General features: G+C 47.1%; 1 protein-coding gene across 3 annotated transcripts in view; it reads left to right on the plus strand.

The window, feature by feature from the left end:
- Positions 1–13,211, plus strand: part of EWSR1 (EWS RNA binding protein 1) — an 86,174-nt gene that overhangs the window by 16,397 nt on the left and 56,566 nt on the right. For all 3 annotated transcript variants that reach the window (XM_025982107.2, XM_025982108.2, XM_072723140.1), the window contains exons 5-13: positions 397–458; positions 3,557–3,677; positions 3,917–3,967; positions 4,048–4,137; positions 4,957–5,103; positions 6,101–6,190; positions 6,282–6,334; positions 6,779–6,841; positions 6,946–6,990. In XM_025982107.2, the coding sequence (XP_025837892.2) occupies positions 397–458; positions 3,557–3,677; positions 3,917–3,967; positions 4,048–4,137; positions 4,957–5,103; positions 6,101–6,190; positions 6,282–6,334; positions 6,779–6,841; positions 6,946–6,990 (722 nt within the window). The remainder of the gene's footprint in view (positions 1–396; positions 459–3,556; positions 3,678–3,916; positions 3,968–4,047; positions 4,138–4,956; positions 5,104–6,100; positions 6,191–6,281; positions 6,335–6,778; positions 6,842–6,945; positions 6,991–13,211) is intronic.

Below are 13,211 nucleotides of genomic sequence, written 5' to 3' on the forward strand. Positions count from 1 at the left end.
GGCAGCTGGGAGGTTGAATAATGGGCCAGAACTGCTACGGATGACTTAGGGGTGTCGCTGGGGAGCCCAGAGGAGCTAGTGGTGGTTGTGCAGGGAGGATCAGAGGGTGGCACCGCTGAGGCCAGCCCCACCCAGGGGGAAGCAACAGGATTTCCTGCCCTGGCTTCCAGGGAAGGAGTCATCTTGGATGCAGAGGCTGCAGGACGTAGGTCCCTGGTCCTGCTCTGGAGGCTCTGGAGCCAAAGGAAACCCTCAGGCCATGACCACCCTGGACAGGCCATAGCCCCTTCCCTGCATGGAGCCATTTCCTGGGTCGGGGTCATGAGGTGTCTGTCTCCTTGCCTCTATCCTGCCCCAGACACCTGGCCCCAGCCCCAGCCTCCTCCCTCCCTGCAGGTTGCCTCAACTGCAGCAAAGTGTCAGAGCTGACTGAGCGGCTGAAGGTACTGGAGGCCAAGGTAGGTGAGCAGCTGCCCTTTCCCTGGCCTTCCCACCCCTCCACACCCCCCCACATCCCATTGGCTCATCATTCCAACAGTGCACCTCTGAGCTGAGCTTCAACACCCAAAAACAGGTGGCCTTGGGACGCCTGGGTGGCTTAGCGGTTGAGCGTCTGCCTTTGGCCCAGGGCATGATCCCAAGATGCTGGATCGAGTCCCACATCGGGCTCCTTGTGGGGAACCTGCTTCTCCCTCTGCCTGTGTCTCTGCCTCTCTCTCTGTGTGTCTCTCAAGAATAAATAAATAAAATCTTAAAAAAAAAAAAAAAGCCGGTGGCCTCCCCACCAGGCACCCACCACCCTCCAGAACAAGCTGGCCTCCCTTCCATCCTGTCCCCAGAAAGCCTGCTCCTTCCCCCAGGAGGCCCACGAAACTCTCCTGAGCACCCCCATCCCCATCCCAGCCAGATATTTGTAGACATCCCCCAGAGCCCGTGGCTAGGTCCCTTCCTTGCCCTGTCACCCCCTTTATCCACCCACACACACACCACCATAATACTACCTTACCCGTTTCCAAAGCAAAACATCTATTGTGCATCTCAAATTATTTTAAGATAAAAAGGTTTTAGAGGGGCACCTGGGTGGCTCAGTCGGTTGGACATCTGCCTTCGGCTCGGGTCATGATCCTGGGGTCCTGAAATCAATCCCCATGTCAGGCTCTCTGCTCAGGTGGGAGCCTGCTTCTCCCTTTTGCCCTCCCTCTTCTTGTCCATGCGCGCTCTCTCTCTCTCTCTCTCTCTCTCTCTCTCTCTCTCAAATAAGTAAAATCTTAAAAAAAAAAAGCTTTTAGCAATTCAAAAGTAAAACATTCTAGGGGCACCTGGTGGCTTAGTTGGTTGAGTGGCTGACTCTTGATTTTGAGCTCAGGTCATGATTTGGGGATTGTCATATCCAGCCCCACTTTGGGCTCTGCACTCAGTGACAAGTCTGCTTGAGATTCTCTCTCCTTCCCTCTGCCACTCCCCCACCTCATGCATGTGCATGTGTGTGCACACACTCTCTCTCAAATAAATAAATAAATAAATCCTAAGAGAAATAAGACATTCTAAATTTAGAAACATGAAAAACTCGGGGCAGCCCTGGTGGCGCAGCAGTTTAGCTCCGCCTGCAGCCCAGGGCATGATCCTGAGGCCCTGGGATCGAGTCCCACGTCAGGCTCTCTGCATGGAGCCTGCTTCTCCCTCTGCCTCTCTCTCTCTCTCTCTCTCTCTCTCTCTGCATCTCTATGAATAAATAAATAAAATATTAAAAAAAAAGAAAAAGAAAAACTCAGACCCATGAAAAACCTACCAGAAAACCATCTGCAGCAGGCACTTGTGCCCCTAGACAGAACAAAGGTCAACATTTAAGCATCTTTTCTTCCAGATTTTTTTCTTTTTTTTTCCTTTTTTTTTTATCTTCCAGATTTTCTAAGTAACATAGAGACACAAATGCTTCATCTGCATAATCTTTCCTCTGTCACTCTGGGAATTTATCCTAAGGAAAGTAGATATAAAGATGTTTACCAAAATGTTAATAATGAACAGGGAAATTTGTAAACCAGGTGGCTGAAGGGTTGCAAAATTAGCGTGCATGGCTCTGAGGAATACTAGACAGCCGTTCACAACACCTCCATTTTGTAGCATGGAAAGATCCCCTGATGTATCAAAGGGAAAAACCAAGCTTCTGAACAGCATGTGGTAGAACCCTAGTTAGGAGGTATAGGAGCTCCAGGAAGCCCACACTGCTCCTCAGGCCTCCTCCCAGGAGAAGCGGGCATGAGGGGCTTGGTCTCAGATCTAGAGTGTGGTTCTCAGTTCTGGGTCCGCCCCACCCCCTGGTCAGTGGGCATTCTACCCTCCTCCTTTTTATTAAGATTTTATTTATTTATTTATTTATTTTAGAGAGTGCACGTGAGCAGGGGAAGGGGCAGAAGGGGAAGAGAAAGAAAATCCCAAGCAGACTCTGTGCTGAGTACAGAGCTCGATGCAGGTCTCCATCCCAGGACCCTGAGATCACAACTTGAGCTGAAACCAAGCATCGGATGCTTAACCTACTGAGCTATCCAGACACCCCTTCTGGCCCCAATCTCTCTCTCTCTCTCTCTCTCTCTTTTTTTAAGATTTTATTTATTTGAGGGATCCCTGGGTGGCTCAGCAGTTTAGCACCTGCCTTCAGCCCAGGGCATGATCCTGGAGACCCGGATCGAGTCCCACATCAGGCTCCCTGCTTTTTAAAAGAAAAGATTTTATTTATTTGTTTGAGAGAGAGCACAAGCAGGGAGGAGGAGAAGAGGGAGAAGCAGACTCCCTGCTAAGCAGGGAGCCCAATGAGGGACTCGATCCCAAGACTCTGAGATTGTGACTTGAGCTGAAGGCAGATGCTTAACCGACTGAGCCCCCCAGGCGCCCCTGGTTCCTCTTTAATCCTTGGTCAGTGGCTCAGCGGTCACCCTTGACCTTTAAAAGGCTCCCCCACTCTGGGTCCCAAAGTGGTTGAGGCCTCTGGTTCATGTCACACTGTCCCAAACATCCCTCTGAACTTAGTAAAAATCCTTCCAGCCTGTGGTGCTTTAACAGACCAAGAGAAGTTTCAGATTATTGATGAAGGTAATCATACGAAAAACCACGCAGCCCGGCAAACACAGGGACATAGAACTCTACTTGGGTGTCAGCGATGGTGTGTTGAGGTTTTTCTTTTTTTAAAAAAAAAAGGTTTTATTTATTTATTCATGAGAGACAGAGAGAGAGAGGCAGAGACAAAGGCAGAGGAAAAAACAGGCTTCACACAGGGAGCCCGACGCAGGATTCGATCCCAGGTCTCAGGATCCCACCCTGGGCCAAAGACCGTGCTAAACCTCTGAGCCACCAGAGCTGCCCCTGTTGTGGCTTTTCTAAGGATGAATTGTGCAGTTGGAAAGTCACAGTGACTTCTGGGCCTCTGTGAGGCCAGGTCTTCCGTCCAAGCTGTGTTCTGCTGGCTGCATGGGTCTCCTGTGCCCAACATGGGGGCCCCTCTGCTGGCCTGTCCCTGGTGAGACACCACTACCAACCCTGTCTTCTTCCTCTTCTTCCACAGGTGGCGGTGCTCACTGTCACTGAGCAGGCAGTGAGGCCAACCCCAGCCGCCCCTGGGGACCCTGTCCCACTCTGGGGCTCCCCAGCAGCTCAGGGCAGCCCTGGGGATGGAGGCCTCCGAGGTGAGTGGGTCAGTGAGGGGTATGCTCCCATGTGGGGATGAATCAGGGGAGCAGTTCTAGTCCCTACCTTGCTACTGACTCCCAGTTTGACCCCCCTTCCGGGTCTCAATCTCCCCAGTTCTCCGGTGGGCTTGGGGGGACAGGGTCTAGCAGCCCCACTGCCCCTGCTCCACACAGTGGAGCTGGGCATAGGGACTCTGGATGACACTGAGCCCTGCCTAATGCCCCTCTTACTCCAGGGCTACCCGGAGTCAGAGAGAACACGAGGGCCCCGCTGCTCCCTCGAGACGGTAGGTGCTGGCTGGGGTGCTGGAGCCAGGGTTGGGACAAGAGCAAGGCCAAAGCCATCAAGATGAACTTTCTCCCCCAGATCGAGTTGGTGGCCAGGGGCTTCCTGGGCCCACTGGCCCTAAGGGAGAAACTGGCAGCCGAGGCCCAACAGGGATGAGAGGCCCACCAGGTGAGTGCCCGCAGCACTGCCCCAACCCTACTACTGCCCACAGCTACCCAGGTCAGCCCTGTCATTGAACCCTCTCTTGACCAATGGTAGCCTGAGCCCCTTCTACCCACTTGTCTCTTTTTTTTTTTTTTTTACCCACTTGTCTCTCACCTTGCCACCCCTCCACTTGTGCTTGGGCTGCCTAAAGCCCACTTTTGCATTCACTGGACCCACACTTCCTGGGCACCTACCCTAGCAGGCTCTGAGCTGGGCACTGGGGTGGCATTAGACCAATCCCTGCCTCCTAGGGCTCCCAGCCCAGTGTGTGTGTGTATGGAGAGGGGAGACTAGGCCAAGGAGAAACAGCAGTGCTCCCCACCATGTGGCCAGGGCTCTTCTGAGGGACGATACACATATGGGAGCTTCAAGGAAGGAGGCATAGACCCAGCCTGATGGGTGGGGAATGGGGAGGGCTTCCTGGTAGGAGTGACATCTTAGCTGAGGCCTAATGGATGATTTGAAGTAGACACCAGGCAGAGCAAGGGGAGGACCGGTAGACAGAACAGCTCATTCAAAAGCCTGGAAGGGAGAGAAGAGAACATTCTGGAAATCAACATTTCCTAAGAATCTACCAAGTGTCCATTGTCCCAAAGCCCCTGCAGAGGGCTATTCATCCTCCTAATAGATGGCCAGGGAGGTCAGAGCCAAGACTGGCCTGGGCCTGTGGCACCTGCAAGCCCTCTTATATCACTGCCCCAGGCTGCCTTGTCCTGCCCCCTTGCAGCCCCCCTGGGCCTCCCTGCCTCCTATAGACCCACCAACTCTCTGGTTCCATTGTAGGTCCTCAAGGTCCCCCAGGAAGCCCTGGCCAGGCTGGAGCTGTGGGCACCCCTGGAGAGAGGGGACCTCCAGGCCCACCAGGGCCTCCTGGCCCCCCTGGGCCCCCAGGCCCTGTTGGGCCACCTCACATCCGGAACCCCCAGTATGGTGAGTCCCTTGGGGCCATGACAGATAATGGTGGGGGTGGGAGACAAGGCTGGCATAATCATTACCCCAGTGCCACTGCCATCTACCGGGTACCTTCTGTTTACCAGGCTTGCCTTTGGTCAGGATTGGTGTCACTCAATCCTCCTACAGGTGTCATTGCCTCCTCTGTTCTCAGATAAGGAAAACTGAGGGCCAGAGAGGGACAATCACATAGCCAGGAAATGGGAGACTGCCTTCAAACCCAGGCATCCTCCAGGGTTGGAACAACCGACATCTGGCCCTCCTGCCAAGCCTTGGAGCTGGCCAGGATCCAGCCCTCAGAGTGCTGGAAAGCTCAAGGCCTGGCAGCAGGAAATGAGCTTTGTGCTCCCTGGCCCTGTGCTCAGAGAGCCGCCTCTGCCAAGCTGGGCTCTGATGTGTATCCTTTGCCTCTTCCCCAGCCTGACCTACCTGTATGCTGCCAGTGGTCAGAGCTTGGAGTGCCAGGTTCAACCCTACCTGTGCCGTATCTTTGGGGTATGGCTGGGCACCATTCATATATTCCCCTATCCCAGTGTTCATTCCATCTTACCATTCCTTCTCCTTCCCTAAGCCTCAGTTTCCCCTTCTGTATAGTGGGGAGAGTGACTGTACAGTTCTCCCAGAGTTCCATGACCCCCATGCACAGAAGCCTGTCACAAAGTAGGTGGTCAATAAATGGTAGCTTTTACTATTATTCCCATTTGACATGTGGTAGTACAGGCTCAGCAAGGTAGAGTCTTGCTAGATGTCACTAGCTAGACTGTGGTAAGGTTAGATGCCAGTCCTCCCTGCCTCCTGGTCCTACGTGACCAACTCTCTCCACACTCCTCACCCTTCAAGCAATTGTCTGGTAGCCCCAACCACACTGCCGGTTGTCCCACAGAGCAGTCAAAGCTGGCTTGGCAGAGGTGGCAGGTAAAGACTGACTGCCCTACTCCAGCCCAGCCCCGTTCATTCACCATCTTTCCTCCCTCAGGGGACCCATTACTGTCCAACACCTTCACTGAGACCAGCAGCCACTGGCCCCAGGGACCAGTTGGACTACCAGGACCCCCAGGGCCCATGGGTAAGTTGAGTCTAGGTCCAGTTCCAGGGGTGGGGTTGGGAAATGGCATCGTACTCTGTTTCAGTCCTGAGGACATCCTGTCTTATTCTAGGTCCCCCTGGACTTCCTGGTCCCATGGGCATCCCTGGGAGTCCTGGACACATGGTGAGTAGTTCTCCTATTGCTCCCATCTGTCCATCCATTCATCCACCCACCCACTTATCAGTCCACATATCCACCCATCCATCAATCATTCAACCATTCAAGCATTTATGGAGCACTTAACATGCAAACTACTTTCCATAAATCTTTTTATTCAGTCTGTGTAAGGAGAAACAAGTATTGTTGATACATGTGGCCAAGAAAGGTAGAGGTTCTTGGCCTAAGGCTGCTGTCAGCACATGGCAACTTCCAGATCAGGGTAGGGATTTTCTGACTCCAGGGCCATAACTCTGAACCCTGAGCTATACAAACTGCCTGCTGTGTGCCAGGCACTGGGAGTGTAGTAAAGAACCCAGAGGTCCCTCCTTGACCCCTCTGTGCACCCTCAAGTCCTTGTCCATCCCATCCCACCTCAGCATAAGGCTGAGACCCTGTCTTATTGCTCAGGGACCCCCAGGCCCCACTGGACCCAAAGGAATCTCCGGCCACCCAGGAGAGAAGGGAGAGAGAGTGAGTACTGAGGCAGCCCCTGGTGGAAGATTCTGGGAGGTCTTGGGGTCCCTGGGTCACACCTCCCAGTAGCTGACTTCATACCTCTCCTCCCTCCCAAACAGGGACTGCGTGGGGAGCCTGGCCCCCAAGGCTCCATGGGGCAGCGGGTGAGTGATGCTGCCTATCCTACAGCACTCCCTCCAGGATCCCGCAGGTCCAGACCCTTGCTTTGGTTCCCACTGCATCCAGAGCTCCCAACCCTCCCTGCTGTCCAGAGCATGGTCCATCTTCTCTTTGTCTCTGGGTCCTGTCTACCTCTTAGAATCAGGCCACATGCCTCTTCCTCATTTGAGCTCTGTATCTCTGTATTTGTTTCTCTATCTCTCTTTCCTCTGTGTCTCTGTCTTTCTGACACTCCATATTTCTCTCTTTCACTTTCCATCTTTCCAACTATGATTGTAGATTTGTCTATTTCTCCCTATAGTTTGGTCAATATTTGCTTAGTATATTTTGAAGCTTTGTTATTAGGTACATATATTTTCAGGATTTTAATGTCAACTTTATGAAATGAATATCTTTCTAGTGATGCTGCTTGTTCTGCATTCTACTTTGATACTAAAATAAAGATACCAACTTTCTTATAATTAACATTTGCATGGTAGAGATTTTTCAATCTTTTTGCTTTCAATCCTTTTCTTTTCAATCTTTTGCTTTCAACCCATTTACTTTCAACCTATTTAAAGTATATCTCTGGTAAACAGCATATACTTGGGACTTATTTTTTAAACAGTCTTGACTATTGAGTTCAGTTATATTTAATGATATGTAGAATTATTGATATGGATGCATTTAAGTCAACCATCTTGCTATTTGTGTTCTGTTTACCCCATCTCTTCTTTATTTTTCCCCTTTTTCCTGTCTTCTTTTGGATTGAGTATTATTTACAGTCCCATTTTATCTCTACCAATGACTTTGTGTTATTTCTTCACAGTTGTTCCAAGGATAACAATATACATCCTTGACTTACCACAATTTGCTTGAATTAGTATTATACCACTTTATATATAAATCGGAATTTTACAATATAATTTGCCCCCTTTTAACCTTGCTCTGTCACTGTCATATATTTCACTTCTGCATTTGTTATAATCCCCACAATGTATTGTTGTTATTGCTTTAAACAGTTGACTTCGAAAGAAGTTAAGAAAACAAAGAAAAATAGGCTTTTACATCTACCATATATTTATTGTTTCTAATGATTTTCTGTAGCTCCAGATTCCATCTGGTATCGTTTGTCTCCAGCCTAAAGAATATACTTTAACTCTGCCTGTATGGGCCTGGTGGCAACAAATCCTCCCTGCTTTTATCTAAAACTGTATTTTACCTTAATTTTTAAAAAAGATTTATTTATTTATTTATTTATTTGTGAGGGAGAGAAAGAAAGAGCACATGGGGTGAAGGGCAGAGGGGGAGAATCTTCAAGCAGACTCCTCACTGAGTGGTGAGCCTGACATGGGGCTTGGTCTCATGACTCATGAGATCACAACGTAAGCCAAAACCAAGAGTTGGCCGCTTAACCAACTGAGCCACCCAGGAGCCCCTACCTTAATTTTGTAAAGATATTTTCATTTGGATATAAAATGATAGTTTGACAGTTTTCCTCCCTTTTAGCACTTTAAAAATGTTGTTCCATGGTCTTCTGGTTGACATAGTAAATTACAATTTCTCATGAGAAATTGGCTGTGGTTCCTGTTGTTCCCTTGTATATAATGTGTCTTTTTTCTTTGGCTTTTACGATTTTCTCTTTACCCTTGGTCGTCGTCGTCGTCTTCTTCTTCTTCTTCCTTCTTTCTTCTTCTTCTTCTTTTTAATGTGTTTCTTTTAGCAACAAAGATAGTGACAGAGAACATGAGTGGGAAGGAGAGGGAGAAGCAGGCTCCCTGCTGAGAGGGGAGCTCAGTGCAGGGCTCGATCCCAGGACCATGACCGGAGCAGAAGGCAGATGCTTAACCCACTGAGCCACCCAGGTGCCCCTACCCTTGGTTTTCAACAGGTTGCTCATGATGTAGTTGGGTGTGACTTTGTGCTTATCCTTCTTTCGGTTTGCTAAGATTCCCAGACCTGTAAGGTTGCTGGGACTTTTTTGTTGGTTGTTTTGTTTAATTGATAAAATTATTTTTAGAGCCTTTTGGGGGAGTCACAGCAAAATTAAGCAGAAAGTACAGAGCATTCCCATATATTCCCTGTCCTCACATATGCATATCCTTCCCCACTATCAACATCTTGTGTACAATGGTACATTTGATACAATGGAATCCACATTACCACATTATCACCCTAAGTCCATAATGTACATTAGGGTTCCCTCTAATGTACATTCTATAGTATTACTAGGTGTATACCATCATGTATCCACCATTGTAGTATCACACAGAAGAGTTTCACTGACCTAAAAATCCTTAGTGCTCTGCCCATTCATCCCTCTCTCCTCACTAAATACATTTAAGCTTCCTCCGAGTCTTTTCATGGTTTGATAGCTCATTTCTCTTTAGCTGTAAATAATATTCCATCATACGTACCACAGTTTGTTTGTCCATCCACCTAGTGAAAGACATCATGTTTGCTTCCAAGTTTTGGCAATTACGAATAAATATCTGTGTGCAGGTTTTGGTGTGGACATAAGTTTTTAGTTCATTTGCATAAATGCCAGTGATTGCAATTGCTGGCTCATTTAGTATGTTTAGTTCAATGAGAAATTTTTGGTAAGAAACACACTTTTTGTGTGGGTATATGTGCATGTGTAGTGAGAACACTTAAGATCTACTCTCTTAGGGACACCTTGGCGGCTCAGTGGATAAGCATCTGCCTTTGGCTCAAGACATGATCCTGGAGTCCCTGGATTGAGTCCCATATCGGGCTCCCTACATGGAACCTGCTTCTCTCTCTGCCTGTGTCTCTGCCTCTCTCTCTGTGTCTCTCATGAATAAATAAATAAAATCTTAAAAAAAAAAAAAAAAGATCTACTCTGTTAGCAATTTCAGTTATACAATACAGTATTTTTTTAATACAGTATTTTTTTTAAGATTCTATTTATTTATTCATGAGAGACACAGAAAGAGAGAGAGAGAAAGAGAGAGAGAGAGAGAGGCAGAGACACAGGCAGAGGGAGAAGCAGACTTTATGCAGGGAGCCTGATGTGGGACTCAATCCCGGGTCTCCAGGATCACGCCCTGGGCAGAAGGTGGCCCTAAACCACTGAGCCACCTGGGCTGCACAATACAGTATTGTTAACTGTAGTCACCATACTATATATTAAATCCTCAGAACTTAGTCATGTTATAACTGAAAGTTGATATTCTTTTATCAGCTTTCCCCAAGCCCAAGTCCCTGGCAACCACCATTCTACTGTTTCTCTTTCTCTATATTCAACTTTTTTTTTTTTTTTAAAGATTCCACATACATAAGCGATACGATGCAGTATTTGTTTTTCTCTCTCTGGTTTATTTCACTTAGCATAATGCCCTCCAGGGTCATCCATGTTGTCACAAATGGAAAATGTTCCTTCTTTTTTAAAGGATAAATAATGTTCCGTTATATATGTACGTACATACATACATACATACATACATACCACATTTCGTTTATCCATTCATCCATTGGCAGGGACTTAGGTTGTTTCCATATCTTGGCTTTTGTGAATAATGCTGCAATGAACATGGGAATCCAGATATTTCTTTGAAATAGTGATTTTGTTTTCTTTGGATAAATACCCAGAAGTAGGATCACTGGATTTTTTTTTTTAAGATTTATTTATGATAGACATAGAGAGAGAGAGAGAGAGAGAGGCAGAGACACAGGCAGAGGGAGAAGGAGGCTCCACGCCGGGAGCCTGACGTGGGACCCGATCCCGGGACTCCAGGATCATGCCCTGGGCCAAAGGCAGGCGCTAAACCGCTGAGCCACCCAGGGATCCCAAGGATCACTGGATTGTATGATAATTCTATTTTTAATTTCTTGAGGAACTTCCATTATGTTTTCCATAAGGGCTGTATCAATTTATATTCCCACCAACAGTATATAATGGTTCCCTTTTTTTCATATCCTCACCAACATTTATTATCTCTTGGGGTTTTTTATTTATTTATTTTTAAAGATTTTATTTTTTTTTTAAGATTTTATTTATTTATTCGTAGAGACACACACACACACAGAGAGAGAGAGAGAGAGAGGCAGAGACACAGGCAGAGGAAGAAACAGACTCCATGGCAGGGAGCCCGACGTGGGACTCGATCCGGGGTCTCCAGGATCACACACCAGGCTTCAGGCGGCGCTAAACCGCTGTGCCACTGGGGCTGCCCTCTTGGGGTTTTTTTAAATAATAGACATCCTAACAGGTGTGAGGTGATATCTAAAGTTATGGCTTTGGGACGCCTGAGTGACTCAGTGGTTGATGTCTGCCTTTGGCTCAGGGTGTGATCCCGCTGTCCTGGGATTGAATCCTGTATAGGGCTCCCTGCAGGGAGCCTACTTCTCCCTCTTCCTATGCCTCTGCCTCTCTCTCTCTCTGTCTGTCATGAATGAATAAATAAAATCTTAAAAAAAATAAAGTTATGGTTTTGATTTGCATTTCCCCAATAATTAGTGATCTTGAGCATCTTCTTACATACCTATTGGCCTATCTCTTCTTTGGGAAAATGCCTTTTCAGGTCCTTGCCTATTTTTAATTGGCTTATTGGGTGGTTGTTTTTTTTTTTTTTTTTTTAAGATTTTATGTATTTATTCATGAGAGACACAGAGACATAGGCAGAGGAAGAAGCAAGCTCCCTGTGAGGAGCCTGATGTAGGACTCGATTCCAGGACCCCGGGATCATGACCTGAGCCAAAGGTAGGCGATCAACCACTGACCCACCCAGGTGCCCCTGTTGGGTGGTGGTTGTTGTTTTCTCCAGTTGAGTTGTATAAATTCCTTACATGTTTTAGATATCAACTCATTATTAGATAGATGGTTTGCAAATATTTTCTCCCATCCCATAGATTGCCTTTTCTTTTCCTTTTAATTTTGATGGTTTCCTTTGCTGTGCAAAAGCTTCTTATTTTTTGTTTTTATTTTTATTTTTTAACTCCATGCTCAGCATGGAGTCCAATGCAGGGCTTGAGCTCACTGCACTGAGATTAAGACCTGAGCTGAGATCAAGGGTTGGATGCTTAACCAACTGAGCCTCTCAGCTTAACCCCTATGCAAAAGCTTTTTAAATTGGTTTTCTTATTGTTAAGTTTTAAGAGTTCTTTCAATATTTTTGAACAATATTCCTCTATCAGGTGTGTCTTTTGCAAATATTTTCTCCCAGTGTGTGGCTTCTCTTCTCATTCTCTTGACATTGTTTTTTGCAAGCGGAAGTTTTAAATTTTTTTTTTAAAGATTTTTTATTTATTTATTCATGAGAGACAGAGAGAGAGAGAGGCAGAAACACAGGCAGAGGGAGGAGCAGGCTCTATGCAGAGAGCCCGACGCAGGACTCGATTCCGGGTCTCCAGGATTAGGTGCTGGGCCGAAGGCAGCACTAAACCGCTGAGCCACCCGGGCTGCCCAGAAGTTTTAAATTTTAATGAATTCCAACTTTTCAGTGGTTTATTTTGTGGGTTGTACTTTGGTATTGTATTAAAACATCATCATCAAACCCAAGGTAATCTACGTTTTCTCCTACAATATCTTCTAGGAGTTCTGTAGTTTTGCATTTTACACTTAGATCTGTGATCCATTTTGAGTTAGTTTTTGTGGAGGGTATGAGGTCTGTGTCTAGATTCAGTTTTTTGTTTTGCATCGAAGTGTCCAGTTGTTACAGCATCATTTATGAAAAAGATTATCTTTGCCCTGTTGCATTGTCATTGCTCCTTTTTTTTTAATCTTTTATGTTTTTAAAGATTTTATTTCTTTATTCATGAGAGACACAGAGAGGGAGAGAGAGAGAGAGAGAGAGAGAGGCAGAGACACAGGCAGAGGGAGAGGCAGGCTCCATGCAGGGAGCCCAACGTGGGACTCGATCCCAGGTCTTCAGGATCACACCCTGGGCTGAAGGCAGCGCTAAACTGCTGAGCCACCCAGGCTGCCCTGTCATTGCTCCTTTGTCAAAGATCAATTAACTATATTTATATTTCTGGGTTCTCTTTTCTTTCCCACTGATCTATCCTTTTTTTTTTTTTTTAAGATTTTATTTATTTATTCATGAGAGACACAGAGAGAGAAAGAGAAAGGGAGAAATACAGGTAGAGGGAGAAGCAGGCTCCATGCAGGGAGCCTGATGCAGAACTCGATCCCAGGACTCCAGGATCATGCCTTGGGCTGAAGGCAGGTACTAAACCACTGAGCCACCTAGGGATCCCCTGTTAT

This window comes from Vulpes vulpes, chromosome 10 (assembly GCF_048418805.1).
Source record: "Vulpes vulpes isolate BD-2025 chromosome 10, VulVul3, whole genome shotgun sequence".
In the NCBI taxonomy this organism is placed as follows: domain Eukaryota; kingdom Metazoa; phylum Chordata; class Mammalia; order Carnivora; family Canidae; genus Vulpes; species Vulpes vulpes.